Source organism: Taudactylus pleione, unplaced genomic scaffold (assembly GCF_031769625.1).
Source record: "Taudactylus pleione unplaced genomic scaffold, aTauple2 ptg000043l, whole genome shotgun sequence".
NCBI lineage: Eukaryota > Metazoa > Chordata > Amphibia > Anura > Myobatrachidae > Taudactylus > Taudactylus pleione.
Window position 1 is genome coordinate 6,849,912 of NW_028284445.1, and position 19,641 is coordinate 6,869,552.

Consider the following 19,641-nt stretch of genomic DNA (forward strand, 5'->3'; position numbering starts at 1 on the left):
CATAGTGGGCGTAGCCGCATCCCAGACCGAGACTGTCCCATAAAGATCGGAACGGTCAGGACGTATGCACGTGGGGAGGGGGAATCATAATATGAATTACATACAGTTACATGTAACAAAAGGGAAATATGAACCTGTCCAAGTGAGCTGACACTCTAAGGTGTGGGGAACACTTCATACATAAGGAAATGGAACAACAAACGTAGTAGCTGGACAGGAAAGTGTGTACTATTACTAGGCAGCAGCTTTATCAACCATCCATTAATCTTATTTTGTAAATAATATTAATCCTTCTTTATAACAGTTTTTCCATTTGACCCATATTTGCATTACAAATTAAAACTAAACACAAAATAAACTAATTAAATAAATGACGATATCACAGCATAATATTTCACATACACAGATTGCTTGCTTACATTTCAGAATGTGTTTAGGGCAGGGAAAGATTTTGAAACCTGTTCTTTTTAATTTAAACACTTTTTGGATAAAAAAAAACCCAAGAAAATAATCTGCAGACATCTAGTCGACAAACGAATATAATAGAATAGAATATAAGCGCATTAAGAGAATTATAACGATTATTAATTTAGCACAAGGGTATATAACTATGCAAAATATATCATCTGGGGATTTCTAATGAAATTTGTGGGCCGTTCTTATTAAAATGGATCAGTAGACTGAACCTTTATTATTTAATAAACAAGGGAAAGATGAACACTAAGGATACAATTGAATGATATGGATAACACCCATATTGCTTGCTGAGATATGTCCCTTTGTCAGGTTACTTGGACAGTCTCCCCTGTATCACTGTACTGTTACCATCTCTGCACAATTACAGGATCAGCCTTGATGTAACTGCTGATGTATAAATAAGCTCCTTGCATATAACGGGAATACTGCTGTGTGATTATTATTAGTCTAATATTATACACTGCTGTAATTAGGAGACAAACCCTATCTTATTACATCAGTGGCACACTTAATTCCCTTTAACAGGCGAATACAGAAATAATAAACAAAGACATATTGAGAAAAGAAATCACAATGAATCACTGGCATACTTGACATGATTTTATTAATAATAGTTCAAGGAACAGACATTATAAAATAAGTTTATTTGAAAGTATACACATAGCTACACTGGTATCGCTGGTTTAATGCAGGTACCACTGACTGATGTGTATTTATATTGTATAACTAAAGCGCTTCCATTGTAATACTATTGCTTTTCCTGGGGCAGGGAATTCATTCCTATTCTGAACACGATGTAATATCCATCCACACTGTGAATGGGGATAGGGATCGCATTGTACGGCCATAGGAATCGCATCGTTGATCCCTACACAGACCGTATTCTGGGAAAAGCCGTTTGCCTCACAGTTTAAATGTAAACTATGATTTCTCTGTGGCCTTATACTGTACACATCACTGACAGTACAGATAAATATCTCAGTGTCCAAGAAGTTTATATTACTAATAATGTGTTATACATTATCAATATAACATTACCATAAAAGATGGTTAACTTATTTTATTAATATCATACACATACTAGGAATCGCATCTCTGGTATTTGTCTCTTTGGACTGAAAAGAGCAAACTACGCTACATAACAAAGGAAGGGGTATTTCTCTATCTCAGGGGAGAGTAAGGTAGAGAAGCTCTGAGAGCCATACCTGCCCGCTCTCCTAGAACGTCTGCGAGCCGGCCATACTCCCACGTCCTGCCCATTTCCCTGGTGAACCACAGCATTGCGCAAGCAGCGCAGCAGTGGTGGGGCCATGACGCAAATCATGCCACCTCTCCCCCTGCACTTGCCCTCTAGGCAAATAAAAACTCTCTTTAGTACCCCATTACAGGTTCATTAAATTTCTCCTATCATCTATACCAGGGGTGAGGAACGTTTTTTCTGCCGAGTGCCATTTTGATATATATAACATTATTTGCGGGCCCGGTGCAGGCCACGCCCCCTCCGTGTGATGTCATCACCTGTGTGATGTCAACTACCTCATCCAAAACTGAAATTGCAGTTTAAGGAGTAATGTTGCTTTAATAGGGATGTGGTCAAAAAATAGACCCATCAGACTGCCACGGTAGCGATCTAATCAGTGTTTTACCAGTACAGTTATACAAGCAGCCATTAGGATCTGTGTATATGAGGTTAAAGATTTGTGACTTGCAGCTTCCTATAACTGTATTCTGTAGGGCAAAAGCTTAGCACATGCTGGGAAATCGGGGGGTTTCCCCAAGACAGACAAATCAACTGATCCATAGACACACATTTGACCAGAATGCATAGATCTGGTCATAAACTAGTCATGCAACACAGCAAAAATGCAGAGCAGAGTGTGTCAGCATGTCTGGCTCATACATAGAGAAGGGCTATTGGGTTTCTTCTCCATACCAGAACTAATTGCATTTTAGGCAGCAACAATAAGCCCACAAATTGCAGAATTTTTCATTAGTTACTGCCCAGTTGACTAAACAAATGTGTACTGTGCACACGTGGCAGGGGTGTGTGTGGGGGGGAGGAATTAAAGTGATCTATGGATTGAAAGTCAAATATGTGATCTGTGTATACTTTGAAATAATCATCATTTTATAAACATGCTTAATGGTTCCAGTTACAACATGTATTGCATAGTAAAACACGGAAAATGATGAGGTTTGTGGATAATAAAAAATTATAAAAACGGAAACTTACATCAGTTATACTAACCTTAGAACCCTGGACATATAAAAAAGACACACACAGACAACAGACCACAACAGTACAAGAAAAAGAAAAGCATTAAAATCAAAAATTAAAATCATGTTTTAAAAGCAGTTGCATTGTTTAACCCTAAAACTAAAATAAATCTGTAAACAGATAAAACAGCTATTATTACTTCACTATATATCAATAAAGAATTTATATATATATATATATATATATATATATATATATATATATATATATTATATATATAGTTACTGTTAAAATTAAGTCTTTAAATTAAATGTACTTCAGTAAAAGCTATTTAAAATATATATATTAGTTGGGTGAATAAATATGTTGTCTTGTTTGAAATATACTGTGTTGCACATCCAACAGACTAATGCACAAATGTCAAATAAGCTATGTCTTGTAACCTCTAAGGTGACCACTAGATGGAGACCTCGTACTTACAGTTGGTGATGTGGCGGCAGACAATAATGGCAATATCCCTCCACAAGCAATAATGATATTGTCAACCATTTGTGAAATCAGGTGGATGGTGTTGTGAACAAAGATGATGTTTTCGTTGCTATTGACAAAGTCCATGACCGATTTTGTTGAATGGCTGAGGGAATAAAGAATACATATTAGTACTCTGCATGTTAAAGGCAGTTTAAATTCAGGCTCCCAAAGAGGTAAAAGAACAACCGATAACGACACAAGGTGGCGGCAGCCAGTTTGTACATCCAACCAATAATTGGACTATCAATTCAGTAGAAATGTCACTGACAGATGAGGCGCAAAGTGGCAGATACAGAGTTGCCCCCATTGGGGGAATCAGAATAACTGTGTGCATTTGCATTGGTATGCAGTGGTATCAGCACCGCTGTGAGCAGACCACCCCTATGGGTATGATTGGATTGATTCCCAGCACCGTCATTGGTGTGCACTTATACCAGCCCTAAGCTTGGTGCCACGTTTTATACAGGCATACTTATACTTCTGTCCGACTCTGCAGAGCAGGCAATTCCATAGACACACCCGCTACTGGCTGATGTTAGAATGCCCCATTACAACCCAATAACGCCCCTTCAGTCACAAGAGACGGTGCATGGCTCCGGAGCATGTGCAGGGCGAAAACGTGCAAGAAACGCTCAACAAATGGGAGTGCCTTTACCTTCATCAGCCCCACCAGGTTTTATACCTCAGAGAATTTGCGAGTTCCTTCCAAGTGAACTCAAAGGCTGCAATTAAAGTTGAGCAACAAAATAATCCTCTACCACTATCTATAGGTGTTGTGTACACTTTAGCAAATTTACACACACACATTATATATATATATATATATATATATATATATAAATAAATCATATATACACTGTATATTACGTTTAGCTTTGTTTAGCAGACTGTAGGTGGTAACTGGATTTCTTATATATTTTTAAAATTTTCCCTTCACTAACCTTAACCTTAGACCATACAAATACTACAGCAAGATACCAATATGTAAATATTATGAATGATTTGTACACATTAGTGGTGTAAGGGAATAATAATTATTATTTGTACATGTATATCACAATGAATAAACTTAAAAGTCACATTACAGAGACCACTACTCAAGAACTCAATGAGTTTTTGTGCTAAAAGAGGAGTAAACTACATGACACAGCAACACAAGACAGGATGGATTATAAAACCGTACTGCACCCAATGGTCCCTAACGTTTACTATTTTATAAATAATTTAATCTTCGAGCTAAAGGTGCACATCCACTAGAAGACATGAAAATGACGATTATGACATTGTAATCGTGTGGTCGTTTGCCAGTCTGATGTGCCTACACTGAATGAGCAGTCGTTCAGTGTAGGGACATTTAATCATTTGCAAACATGCTGAGCCTGACATTATCGTCAGGTTGTCCAGCATGTTTGCCCGATGATCGATGTCAAAACGACCAGCGGGAGCGCGCATCACGATTTATGAATGATTGGACGATAACGTTATAGTTCAACCGCTCAATTTAATCGTCTAGTGGATGGGCACCTTTAGTTTAAATTTTAGGAGATTCATTTATTTTACTTTAGTGCACTGTTCTAGTAGCATTATATAACCTGTAAAGTGTCAGTCTAAAAAGTTAATTTACTTCCCATAATTTCAATTTGATATCACATTGACCCCTCTGCTTTATATTGTCCAGAGAAAAATGTAAAGATAAAAATACGTCAAATATATGATAAACTACAATCAACAGAATACACTTCATGTCCTTTTTCTTTTTAATAACGAATGCTCCTTCTAGCAGGGGATGACCTCAACATAAATATAGTAATTTGCTTCCTGTCCTATAGTCCTCCCAAATCCACAAGGCATAAAGGTTATATGTGACGTGCTAAAAAGAAACGTATGGCACACATTTAATGTTCCCTTGGCATATGGTAAATTTACATGGGCCCTCAAGAGACAAACCACTACAGTTCAGTTACAGAGACACACTTGATGACCATTACACCATTATAAGTGCAAACATTTTTATTAGTTCTCAAAGACTAACTTTTTTATTTTACACCGGTTTTATATGATTGTGTGAGGAGATACAAAAAAAATGATACAAATGTTAATATTTGAAGAGATCCTAAAAAATGATTTGTTGGCCAGGCTAAGAATAAAGAGTGGAAGTATCCCATCATCTAGCTCACACACTTGGCATAACCAGAAGAGCAATAATAATCCCTCCAGGGGGCAAGAAATTCTCTTTTATATCAGTTAGAAAAAAAAAAAAAAAACGGTGGGTGACAGGATGTGTGGACTATTATGGTGGCTTCTAAAGTCTTATTGGCTGATCCTCTATCATTTTGTCCAACCAGTACAGCAAGCCGGATATAGCACATCTGCTGGCTGAGTGGGACAATGTTCTTGATATCACAGGATATAAACCTAGGTGTTCACCTCCATGAGTTGTTAGAAAGCAATGTCCTTCAATTTAAAATTGCATCAAACATCTACCATCTTTATTCACACTTCAAGGCACCTTGGACCTGATGGTAAGTAATCATTTGGCGTAGGTTACCTTCATGCGTGAAAGGTCTCTGATCATGGCAGTAAAGAATGCGCCCATGAAGATTTTTGTGTTTCTGCGCCTTGAGCCTCTTTTGGTGGTACCTGCCACCTAACATGTATCGAGTATCAGGGCAATGGCACACATGCACCTGAGCAACCCATTTTATATGTGGCTTTTCATGGGCAGATGTAAATATCAGATGCCGACGTTAACTGGCAGTAGTGAACCATATGCAATTGGTGGTTTGCAAATGCTTCACCTATGCTTTTACTGATGTCACTCCATTTATTATGGTTTTGTGCGAGCGTTAAATAAAAAATAAAAAAATTGTGTAGTAAAGTGAGACTAAAGGAGCGTACACACTAGACGATATGCTCCCTGTGCGATATCGTCTAGTGTGTCCCCGGCAGGGTGTGCTCAATGTCGTTCATGACATTGAGCACACCCGCTGAACGATATAATTAACGATAGCGTTCAGTGCCGGGCTCTCTCCCCCATTCCCCAACATGCAACCTGACGATATCGTCAGGTTGGCCTGCATGTTTACTCGATGAACGATCATGCAGAACGACCCGCGGGAACGCGCGTCATCGTTATCGTTCATCATTTTGATATTAAAAATGGACGATAAAGTGGACGACTGAACGATAACGATATCGTTATCGTTCAGTCATACACTTTAATCGCCCAGTGTGCACGCACTAAGTGTCTGTGACATTGGCGAATTTGCTACTTATGTCGCCGGGCATGCATCTTAAGATAGTCACAACCGCAGTTTTTTAAAATCTTCTTGCATCAGTGGAACATGAACCTCATACGCTATTGGGAGACCGTGTTCAGTGTGCAGATTTGGGGTTGCCTATATTCTCGCCTGACGTTAGGACATTGCTCCTTCCACTCACTCCGTGCCTCAACCAATATATCCGTATGAATTAATAGATCACAGCTGCGCCAACTACATGTCATTGTTAGGACCCTGCTAAATAAACCAAAAAGTGTGGGTCCCAATAGCTGGACTTCCGCAAAAGTCATCTTCATAGGCAAAGTAAAACAGAATTTGGAGTGTAAACCTTTACTTCCCTTACGTTCCTAAAATGTTTACATATCTATTAGTAAATTTGGAAATGTTAATAGCAGTTTGGATTTTATTTTTAGACATTATAGTTTATAACTGGAACATTCTTTCCAAAACACATTTCCCGGCAAATTTTTTACCTTCTCCAAACATGCACGTCAGTCTCCAAAGCAAAGAGCAGATCTGTTAAAAGACGCTGATGCATTGGGGACCACTTAAACTCGGGAATGCGGAACATAGTGGTACGCGGACCAGGGCTGAACTGACGGCGCTGTTCCTCTGTCATCGGCATGCCACGGAATCCCAAGTCAACGCGCAAGTCCCGTTCCTGTTGGCTCATCGAGCGACCTTGGACAGCCTAAAATGCGTCAACAGTTTAATTAGTAAATTTCAACAACATTTTTATAATTCAGTAAAACCGAAAAGTTTCTAAATAATTTTTGCAAAGAATTCAGCTTATTAAATAAAAACCATAAGTCTGATCACTGAAAAGGAATTCTCGATAGTACAGTAGATGGCTATGCATATTTAATGGAAGACAAACCTCAGGGGCTGTAATATATTTTCATTTATAATATTATCTTCTCTCTCTCTCTAAATTCTGTAACACCAAAAGCAACAAGTGCTTCAACTATTTCAGACGTTCGTACCTATGATGATAGAATCAGGTAATAGCTTATTTTCTCTAAAACTAGGGCTTTGCAAACACAGTGTATTCTTCAATGTCTCAATTGACCACTAAGGGGCACTCTTGCACAGCAGTCCATCTATGGGGCTATTTTTAGTTTAGCTTTAACAGGCTTTGCATGGACTATGGCAGCTTCTAATCTTATAGGAAATGCACATATGCAAAGTTACAATAAATTACATTATAAAGCATTTGCCAATAAACTGAAAAAATACATTGACATGAAACCTTGCAGAAAATGAGCGTTTTTCCCATTAAAGGGCTGTTTCGTCTACACTCTCATCAGAGTTTATCTGGTGGGATCGGACTGTGGCGTTACAGCTGAATATTAATTATCACTACAAGGCATATGAATGAAGCCTGAGTCTCTCCCATCTGTGTCACCCCTGCCAGCCTGCCCCTCCCTTTAGAATGCAAGCCCTCACAAGCAGGGCCCTCTGCCCTCATGTGCTCCTCTTTCCCCTACTTATACCACCATCTACTCCCTACACCGGCACCTATTCCTTGGGTTCTGTCGCCTGTTGCCTATTTGAGTATTATGACTGCTGATGCAGCAATGTTTATGCTTTGCCCATGTCCTGCTATGCTCGGTACCGTAAGTCACTTTCTTCTTGTTTTGTTCATTCTGTTTCTGTCTATGTACTTTGTAAGTATCTGTAGACCCTGTTTGTGGCACCATATAAATAAAGGGTAATAATAATGAGTTATGCAGCCCAGAGGCCATAAGTATAAGCTTTCCAGAAGCTAAACAGAAGACAAAATCACGCTGACCGTTAATAATTACTTGTCTAAAGGCCCCCATACACAGCACGATATACGTGCCGATCCGACGGATCGGCACGATATAGGTGCTATATCGTGTTGTAAATGGGCACGATATTGTACCTGATATTGTGCTCAGCGTTCCCATGGGGTCGTACATCGCATCCCCAGATCTTCCTGCACAACCATCTGATCTGGGATGCGATGTATGATCCCATTCAAATGGAGGAGGGGGGAGCCGGCATATCCTGCGGTCAGTGGGGACCGCACGATTGCCGGCGGTGACAGCACCGTGTATGGGCACCTTTAGTCACATAGAGCAGTGTTGACCTTGAAATACTGCAGTCACTAAACAGGACTTTCCAAAAATATTATATTATATATATATATATTTATATTTTCTCATGTCTGTAGTGTGATCTCTCACACATTTCAACATCTCCCGTGTGTGAATAGCCATACACACACATTATTTTTGACTTGCTTTATGTCTTCCCTGTTAATACTGGCAAACAGCACCACATTGCTCATACTGATCCGGAACATCCAGGAGACTTCAGGAATTCCTGGTAATAATCCCGGAATCACTGGCGCACCCTCACGAATCCCATTTACTTACCTAGAGCAGCGGGTGGGTGCTTGACGCGTTTCACTTCAAAACTGCACCCCACAAGGTGAGACGCCACAAATAATATCATTACGCTGCAGGTAGTGGGCCACAACTTCAACAATTACACTGACACATGTCTTGTACTTACCACTTGATCCCACAAATAGCAAAGTATGGCTTTCATACAATATATAATTTAGAGAACATTAGAACCTCATCACGACAAATGCATAAGCCGCGTTACCAGATACAATTTGATGGCAGAAAAGAACCTACAGATTCATTACAATTGATATTGCATATGTGTAATGAGTAGTAGAAAAATCTGATCGTATATAATCTATATTATAACATGAACTATTGATTTTTAACCATTGCCCTATCTGTGTAGCATGTGTCAAAGTCAAATAATTGGGTATGATCGCTTTAGAATTATCTGACGATATAGTAGTCTATAGTCTGATGGCGTGTTACTAGGACGCTACTTTGCGTCGGTACAATCCAATGCGCACAAATGCGAACGCACACATGTATTCACATACACATTTGCGAATTCCACACAGACGCACAAATGCGAACGCATACATATAAAATGGTTCCCACACATTATAGATAATAATCAGAGTTAGTAAAGGTATTGTTGGCTAATAATTAAGATGTAAGATGTACTTAAATGAGATCTAAGGTTCAGAATACAGTGGGCATGTCATGTTTGGTATCAAAATAAATCCCTGTTATTTGCAGACATCCGTTTCTATCGGCAAAGAAGTCGCATCATGCGTCCGCTAGTTGTGGACGATAGGGAGTTATTGAATAGAATGTTATTACTTGTATGTAGTGTTGTAGCCAGTTTTAACCAGTTCTTCAGCGGGAAGATACACAATTTGACTGTTGGAAGACTGATCCATACCCCTGATGACACCGTATGAACTGACCAATGACCAGATTGACCAGAAGCAAGAACCAATGAAAACCTGCCAACTTGTCCCTTTGTCATCTCTGTAACCTGTACCGTATATAGCCTTGTGTACTGGCTTCAGTGTACAGACATCTTCATTGCTACCGCAGACTTCAGGACTGAATGGCTGTATACTGGGACCAGTGCGCTAGCGTATGTATCGACTGTACTTCTTGTTTATTTTCTTTCTTTTTACTCTAATTGTCAAACTTATATTGTGTTACCCCTTTTTACATAAAATAACTTTTGTGCCTTGGAACCACACAATTAGACTGGAAAGCAATTATTCTTTAATAGCGACTAGCGCCGCAAAAATAGCGACTGTACGGCATTACTACATGGTATATTTATAACCAGTTTTATTAATATTGCTACATGAATTAATACTGTCATCAGTGTTGAATAAGGAGACAAGCACATCCCTTCCCCCTCCCCTCTGTTTGTGGTTTATTGGTGCTCTATCGTCCAGGTTGAACTCTATTATATATGTACTGTGGTACTGTGTTCAAGGTTTTATATGTACTGTCAATAATAACAATGCATTTTTAAAATATTGCAATTATTTTATGGTTCTATACTGTGTATCTGCACAGTTAATGTTGGTTATCCATAACAAGCATGTGTGTATAGTAATTATAGCACTGATATGGAGAGTCTTGGTTAACGGACTGTTGTAGGTTATTACACTGTATACAGAACTGAGTGTTGTAGGTTATTACACTGTATACAGAACTGAGTGTTGTAGGTTATTACACTGTATACAGAACGGAGTGTTGTAGGTTATTACACTGTATACAGAACTGAGTGTTGTAGGTTATTACACTGTATACAGAACGGAGTGTTGTAGGTTATTACACTGTATACAGAACTGAGTGTTGTACGTTATTACACTGTATACAGAACGGAGTGTTGTAGGTTATTACACTGTATACAGAACTGAGTGTTGTACGTTATTACACTGTATACAGAACGGAGTGTTGTAGGTTATTACACTGTATACAGAACTGAGTGTTGTACTTTATTACACTGTATACAGAACTGAGTGTTGTAGGTTATTACACTGTATACAGAACGGAGTGTTGTAGGTTATTACACTGTATACAGAACTGAGTGTTGTACGTTATTACACTGTATACAGAACTTAGTGTTGTAGGTTATTACACTGTATACAGAACGGAGTGTTGTAGGTTATTACACTGTATACAGAACTGAGTGTTGTACGTTATTACACTGTATACAGAACTTAGTGTTGTAGGTTATTACACTGTATACAGAACTGAGTTATGTACGTTATTACACTGTATACAGAACTTAGTGTTGTAGGTTATTACACTGTATACAGAACTGGAGTGAATATTGCTGTAAAATGCACAAGGTAAAATGTGGGCAGGGTGCAAGTAAGTAAAGTTATCTAGGAGCAGAATAACAAATAGGTTATATAATGTACAGTATAGCAATAACATTACTCATTAAATTAGGCTCATATTTCACAATTCCTTTTCATATATATTTCAAAGCGTGAACCACTTAAAAAAACACGGTGTAAGGAACATTACTGGCAAAGTTGCCAGTGAGCGGGAACAAGAAATGGGAGGTGCCCATAACCCGATGCCCATACCTATACTGCATAATGCACCTCTCTTATAATACTAACAATTTATAAACACTATCAGAATGATAAATGAATAGAGGTCCCAGAGAACTGGCTACGGGGAAGTCTGTGGTGCAGTTATGAGTACATAATGAAGGTACAGTTGGTGTCTGTACGAATACAGTGCACAGCTCACTCCTATAGCTCTCAGTCAGTCAGGGCAGTAGCAGTAAAGAGATGGAGTATAATCTGTTCCTTAGCAACAAGCACCACTCTTACATTCGGAGAAAAGCAACCAGAGCTTCAAGATTGCTCCTCAGGATTCACAGACGGTCAAATGCTACAAAATACAGCAAACATTTTCTTTTTATTGCTGCACTACGTCAAACTAAGTGCATTTTCAGCCCGCTACAGTCTTTGCGTCATGTGAGCGCCTCTTCAGTGCAAATGTTCAGATGTTAATGTTCATCACCAATACTAGGGTCTCGAAGTATTTTTTGCAACAAGAGTTCTTGAGCAGACAGCAGGACATTATAAAATAAATTTTTCTGCAATAATAATAATAATATATATATATATATATATAGATATACATACACACATTATATATATATATATATATATATATATATATATATATATATTATATATACACACACACACACACACACAAACAAATGTCCTGTCTCACTGACTCAACACCCAGCCCAAACCCCTTGACCTAGAAACATGAAATTCCGGGAGTAAATAGCTTCCATGACCTAAACACCCACTAAGCAGAGAATTTTTTTTCAAAATGTGTCTCTTATTGGGCTGAAAAGGAATAAAAAGGTTTCCTCTCAACCAAGGTGATTGGGTGACAAAACAACATGTCCCAAGTGCTGCGCGACTGTAAGCACTAATTACTTCTACGTGCCCATGATGCCCACACCACTTTCAGCTAGAACTTTGCTTACAATGGGACCAGAAGTGTGTGTGTGACTGACACTATCTAGCAATGGCCAGATGTGCTAAATGTAGTATTTCCCAGAAAACCTCATCATTAATTCAAGGTACTGTCATCATTGCCAACAATGGCAAGGACACTTACTGCCGGCCAGTGTATCTAAGCACATGGCATGTGATGCTCAGCAGACAGCATGATACAATCCCTATCATGTCACCCTTACTGAATTTGATAACTTCTGTGCAATTTAAAGAATCCTCAAATAATTTGCTATTCAGAGCCCAGAGAACAATAGATGTCAAAATGTCCTCTACATGACATAATGATTGTATATATTAAGGATGGAGAACCTCAGGTCCGGGGGATGTATAAGGCCCCTGGGATCATTTGGTCTGGCCCTCTTAGCTTTTTTCTGCTAGCCTTTTCTGGCTAGCAGGGTGCATAGAATGGTACCCTGCAGCCAGAATCTATGCAGCAGTGCCGCCAGGAGCATCCTTAGGAAACTTCAGACTGTCACACCGCTGCCCGTACAGCTCCGTGGAGCTTCCTCAAGATTCTCCAGGCATTGTGGCCCCACCCAATGTGACGTCACATGGAGGGGGCGTGGCCTGCACCAGGCCCGCTAATAATTTTATATATATCAAAATGGCCCTCGGCAGAAAAAGGTTCCCCACCCCTGGTATAGATCATCAAAACTGAATAGAATGCAGACAAATTCCTGAAAGTTTGGGGCTACCGGCCACAATGTGCTATACATAACTTGGTGATGGTCATCAGATGGCCTAAGATGAGCGACCCTCTAAGTCCTCACCTTCAGCCCCTAGCTACTTCCTGCCATATACCTCACCTGTCCTTTCCTCCAATTTATTTATTTGGATCTAAGGAAAATATGGGGTGTATTGCGTGCATGGGCGTTGTAAGGAATATTATGGATGCTTCTATATGAGTTTTTGTCAGGTGAAGAAGGGGGGGGGGGGGTATTGAGTGGCATATTGAAACTACAGCCATGGCCAAAAGTATTGAGAATGACACAAGTATTGGTTTTCACAAAGTTTGTTGCTTCAGTGTTTTTAGACCTTTTTGTCAGATGTTACTATGTTATACTGAAGTAAAATTACTAGCATTTCATAAGTGTCTAAGGCTTTTATTGCCAATTACATTAAGTTTATGCAAAGAGTCAATATTTGCAGTGTTGAACCTTCTTTTTCAAGACCTCTGTAATTCGCCCTGGCATGCTGTCAATCGACTTCTGGGCCACATACTGACTGATGGCCGCCCATTCTTACCTAATCAATGCTTGGAGTTTGTCAGAATTTGTAGGTTTTGAGGATTGACCACAAGCTCTCAATGGGATTAAAGTCTGGGGAGTTTCCTGGCCATGTACTCAAAATTTAAATATTTTGTTCCCCGAGCCACTTAGTTATCACTTTTCCCTTATGGCAAGGTGCTCCATCATGCTGGAAAAGGCATTGTTCGTCACCAAACTGTTCTTGGATGGTTTGGAGAAGTTGCTCTTGGAGGATGTTTTGGTACCATTCTCTACTCATGGCTGTGTTCTTAGGCAAAATTATGAGTGATCCCACTCCCTTGGCTGAGAAGCAACCACACACATGAATGGTCTCAGGATGCTTTACTGTTGGCATGACACAGGACAAAGACTTTTGAAGGATGGCCTGGTGTCAAGAAGGGCAGCAAAGAAGCCACTTCTCTCCAGGAAAGTACAATCTGATTGGTTGCTATGGGCAACATCTCCACTTTTAAAAACTCTCACTTTTTTAAATTACCCCCAGTGCAGAAGTATTCCCCTTTTCCCCAACCCTTTTAAAAAGCTCTGTAATATGTGACCTGAGGGTAGATTTACTAAGGGTCAATTTTCAGTCCCATTCTATTTTTTTGGTGATTTTGACAATCAGGTATTTACTAAAGGCAAAAATTACTCAAAATTCCCAGAAATTCAACTTCCCACACAAATAAAATTTCAGCAGTGATGTGCAGTCAGGTGAGGCAGAGCCTTTCCTGTCATACTTAGGTATACGCCAGAGTTTTGACTATAAAAAGTAAATTTGTATTATTCTAATCATTTTTATAGTCAAAACTCTGGAGTAAAAAGTGTAGGGCAGGTGAGGCACTGCCTCCCCTGTCTACCTGTTCCGCACATCCCTGATCAAAACTCACCAAATTTCCAGCACTATATGCTGCTGCACCTTTGTATAATGACCTCGGGTTCATATATGTATCTATAAATCTGGCTCTGATACTAGCCAGTGCCTCCCCAGCCATTTACCTCACCGCATGTCAATGAACTTCAGATAGACCATCGGTACTTCCCCATAGTCATCAGTAGAAAAGCTTATGTTTGCTGACAGTTGTTTTGGAAAACAACTGAAAATCGATCCAAAATTAACCCAAAATCGCCATTTTCAATAGAACCACGAGAAACAGTTCTATTATAAATCATGCAGAATTATATGAAAACTCAATATGATGGAAAAAATATGTGACAGAAACATGTGGTTAACTTTGGCTGTATAAAATCAGGCATTTAAAGGCATAGCAATGACTTTCATGGATATGCAAATTAGCGCTGGGATGAAGGCGTTTGTGGGTAATACAGTGCATGAGACATGTTTTGGTCAATAGGAATGCTTTTATATGATTTTGGGTTCTATTGAGGGTGAATAGAACACATTTAGAACTCAAATCGAACTTTAAATAGAAACCAATACACCCTCGAAATCAGAATGGAACCCACAAATCGACTGTTAGTAAATGATCTATTTTGAATAGAAACACTGTGGTAGATTTTGTGGGGATGTTGGGTCTATTTTGGTCGATTTTAAATGGACCCTTAGTAAATTTACCCCTGGTCTCTGTATCTGTCAGATGGCAGGTCTATGAACAGTCTATAGGTGCCTACACACATGGCAATATTTTGCCCGATCTGGCCGATTCCGACGCATCGGAACGACAGATCGTGTAAAATATGCTTAAATCGTGAGTCCCCACTCACGATCACGATGCGATGCACGTCCCCGCAGGTCACACATCGCATCTTCAGATCTGCATTGCTGTAGGGCAGATCTGACAATCTCAAGTCACGATGCACTGGAATATATTAAGGAGGCACAATAGATCTTGTGTCAAATTGGCAGCTTTTTCAGGCCAAACCGTGCCCACGACTGCTGGGGCGCTCCCGGGGAGATTTCAGGGGGAAATCGTACACATCGTGGGATTGTGAGCACATCGCTATGTCTGTGACACCTTTAGAAAATAGGATTTAGCTACTGATAACAAAATTAATTCTTTGGGTTGGCTGCACAGTGGTTAGCATAGTGGCCTTGGGTTCAATTCCAACACAGGTGCCGAGCCTGTGGAAAATGCAGGCGTACGAAAGCTGGCCGACACCTAGCACACAATGGAAAATGCTGTGTCCTTGTCATACTAGAGCACTTATAAGAATGGATCATTGTAAAAACTGAAGCCTACTACTGTGTTAAGAAAGGCAGGTTTCCCAATCTCTATACACGGTAATTACAGGGAAATAATACAGTTGAGTGTGAAGAATAAGATAATATATAGCACATATAGATTACATGTAGTCAGTGTTCTCCCCAGGATGTTTTTTGCGGGTGCACCACCCGGCACTTTGGGAGCCTGCAAGTGGGGACAGTATCTGGGAGCTATATAAAAAGGACCAGATCCTACAGATTTTGCAGCTTTTTCATAATCAGATGACTGGGGCTCTGCTAATAAGAAGAGAATTAATATATAAAATGCTATTTCAAGTTTAAATCAATATAAGTTCAGGGTTTAAAACCTTTTATTATTGCAAAGGCCCCCACCCGGCTACTTCTTGATGCCACCCGGCTGGAAAAATTTTCTGGGGAGAACACTGCATGTAGTACATTGCTGGGTCCTATTTATTTCTGTAGATCGTCATTTTATCGCTGGCGATTGTCTCTCTTTGACAGGATGAATCATGTGTATGCACTTGGTCCCTCCTGGTTCCATGCTAATGGAGTCCAACTCCGATGCCTGGACAGGTCTTGGTTTTAGCTCTTCCAGAGTTGTACATAAAGTAGAACTGGAGATGTGGTTGTAACCCCCCTTTTCTCCATCCCAGTACACATACAGATGAACACCCTATAAGTTCCACTCTCCAGCAATAACATCTATCTTCTGTGTCTTTTTTATATGACTGGATATATACCTAGGTGTGGGCAAAATACAGAACTCAGAAGCCTGAAGTGTGTATTAAAGACCCAGGGAAGTCATACATCCATTAAAATCAATCGAAAAGACTCAAAAGTTAGGCACTAGCAGTAACTTGCATATTGGCTGCCTGGCGCCTGGGATCTATCCATCCCTAGTATAACCATGGTTGTTCATGCAGCACCATACTGGTCTCTGCTAATCATGGGGTCTGGTGCCTGTAACAGGAAGCCGGATGGAATGAGCTGAGCAACAGTCTGATCTCCATTTACTTCCCTTTACTGCTGGTAAATATCAATTAGTCTGGACTGAACGGATGATCCTAAAATATCTGTGGTCCTTTTGGAATAGACCATCCCTTAGAGAGCCTACTGTATTGCCACTGAATATATATGTAAACAGTAATCATACCCTCTTTTTGCCTGTAGCAGTGTGTAATAAAATAACTAAACGCAAGACTCCAGGGTCCGCGGCGTGATTAAATGTTTCAAGCTTACAGGTTCTCCCATGGGGTTAAGTCTTAACCAAATGGAAACCTTACTCTTTACATACACATGTACAATTTGACACAAGTCATTAAATCTGAAATGAAAATAACAGCCGCCGGGATGTGATTAAACGCAGTTAGCACAAACGATTGCATGTCACACTAAATTCTGAGGCATGAGATTTTCAATGAGATCTTTCCTGGCAATGGATGCCCTTGATTTGATGAACATGTAAAGACATTCATGGAGTTTAACTTAACTTGGCGCCAGGGGTCTATCTAGGGCTCCGAGCACCACTGGCAAAGTGTAACGGCATATTGCAATTTCTATCAAAGTTTACAGTTTTGTTATCATCTAAAAGTATTGAGCTATGACTAAAGAATATGAAAAAAAAAAAAAAAAAATTCAAATAGGAGGCATAAAACTACCATCAATACTAAAGGCAATAATGTACAATTATAATAAACAAATAGAAGGAACTTACTTGTGTTGTGGTTGTAGTGGTTTGAATTTTCTTTATTTCTTTTCCAAGGTCACGGCCATCATCAGACCTCTCAGTGTCAGACACTGTACTACTAGCATCCATATTTACTATGGATTTGCTTCCAGAAGATTCCGTTTCTAGAGTGGTTGCAGTCATCTGAGCGTATTCTAGACCTTTAGAAGATGAAGCCAACTCTCTATCAGAAATGCTGGCCAAACTATCAGCTGTGGTATGTATTTTAAAATCCTTGTCCCCAAGTACAGCTGACGCACAAGTGAGGTCAACACTGCCAGTCATGTGAGCCAGCAGACCCAGGTCATCATTAACACCAATGTGGACATGAGCATCCTGCACACTGCCTATGGTTATGTGGTTACCACTAGTCAGTTCCGGCAACAGTTTCTCATCTGAATGCGTCATTTTATCAAAAAGAAATGAGGTATTGTTAGAAGTGGTTTGGTCTTTCTCGTCCGCTAGCGTTATTAGAGGACCATCTTTTTCTTCATTCTCCTTTATAATACCAACACTGTCATGTACATTGTTTTGTAGTTTTTCCACAGCTGCACTGTAGACATTATCCAATAAGGACTCCACTTCAACAAGAGCACCGTTTTCACCACTGACTAGTGTTTCTGGTGATAAATCCAAGTCATCAAGTTTGACCTCCGTGGCCTCAACCTTTTCTGCTTTGATGTCCACTAATAAGTCATGTACCTCCACCCGCACCCCACCTGACGGCCTATCAGTGTTGGTGATTGTATCATCAGATATTTTAGTTGCAATCAGCAAGTCTCTGGTGTCTGAATTGACCGGGTAATCGGTCTCACTTTCTGGACTCTGGCTCTGTGAGAGGTCCTCTATTTCTCGGATTTCCAGCCCGCCTTTAGCTGCCACTGCTTGGGATGAAAGTCCAGATATGGTGCTGACATTCCCCTTCTTGCCCTTCTTGATGTTCTCCTCCTCCTGCCTTTGATACTCTTCATACATTTTTGCCAAATATTCCTTGTGAGCTTCATAAGTGACCTAAAAAAATAAAATAGGACAGTGATCTTAGTAACTCAATTGGAGATTCAAGAAGCACTGACCAACATTATGGAACTGAATGTTCCTTTTAGCAGAACGACTGTTGAAACGTCCTTTATTCTATTATTGGAGATGAAACATTTATTCTAAGGCACTTCTTAAGACTTTAAAAAGCACCTGTAACCTAACACAATGGGCCATTTTGAGGCCTGAAGTAATATTCGTGACAATACAGAATATAAAACTAGAAGCTCATCACACCACTGAGGCATGAGGTGCTTCATGGATAGCGATCCTTGGTAAAGAGCTGAAGAGGACCGCAGCACAAGGTATATAAACAAACATTTTAAAATCTACCTTTACCCTCACATTATTGTAAAATACAAATACAATTACGCTATGATAAACTTAATTATGGTGGCTTTAGCCATCTGTAGCACAATTAAATTGACAGACGTGCTGGCGATTAACCAGATAAGCTCAAGGTTTTAATAAAATACACAGAATTTTTTGGCAATAATTAAATATAAATTAAAGTGGACCCATACAGATCATATGGTAGGCGATTTATCTCCAGTTTATATCTTGTAATTATCTGTATTGAGTCAGTGAAACAATATTACACAGCAGGGGCAGGTAACCTGTGGCACTCCAGCTGCTGCAGAACTACATATCCCAACATGCCCTGCCACAGTTTTGCTGTTAAGGCATGCTAAAACTGTGACAGAGAATGCTGGGATGTGTAGTTCTACAGAATCAGGAGTGTCACAGGTTGCCTAGCCCTGCTGTAGAAGGTGGTTTCACAGACTACATACTGGTAATTACAAGATGAGAGCTTGCGGGGAAACGGTTGCCCAAAATATTGTAAATGTAAGTGTATAAATGAATTGCTTCCTTGCTATGGTGTTGCTCATGCCCCCTTTTATCTCCAGGCAGGGATAAACAAATAAACTCATTACTCTGACAATTCTATGTCCAACAAAGACTGTGCTTTTTGGAAGCAGTTAGACGATGCATAAAACTAAACTTCCCCCAGATA

General features: G+C 39.7%; 1 protein-coding gene across 11 annotated transcripts in view; it reads right to left on the minus strand.

The window, feature by feature from the left end:
- The window catches only part of NBEA (neurobeachin), a 634,796-nt gene that overhangs the window by 363,811 nt on the left and 251,344 nt on the right, over nucleotides 1–19,641 (minus strand). For 8 of the 11 annotated variants that reach the window (XM_088460215.1, XM_088460222.1, XM_088460220.1 and 5 more), the window contains exons 22-25: nucleotides 17,580–18,602; nucleotides 6,981–7,198; nucleotides 3,176–3,329; nucleotides 2,711–2,734 (exon numbers count right to left, since the gene is read on the minus strand). In XM_088460215.1, coding sequence (XP_088316341.1) covers nucleotides 2,711–2,734; nucleotides 3,176–3,329; nucleotides 6,981–7,198; nucleotides 17,580–18,602 — 1,419 coding nt within the window. The remainder of the gene's footprint in view (nucleotides 1–2,710; nucleotides 2,735–3,175; nucleotides 3,330–6,980; nucleotides 7,199–17,579; nucleotides 18,603–19,641) is intronic. The other 3 variants (XM_088460223.1, XM_088460224.1, XM_088460216.1) reach the window with 1 other exon arrangement.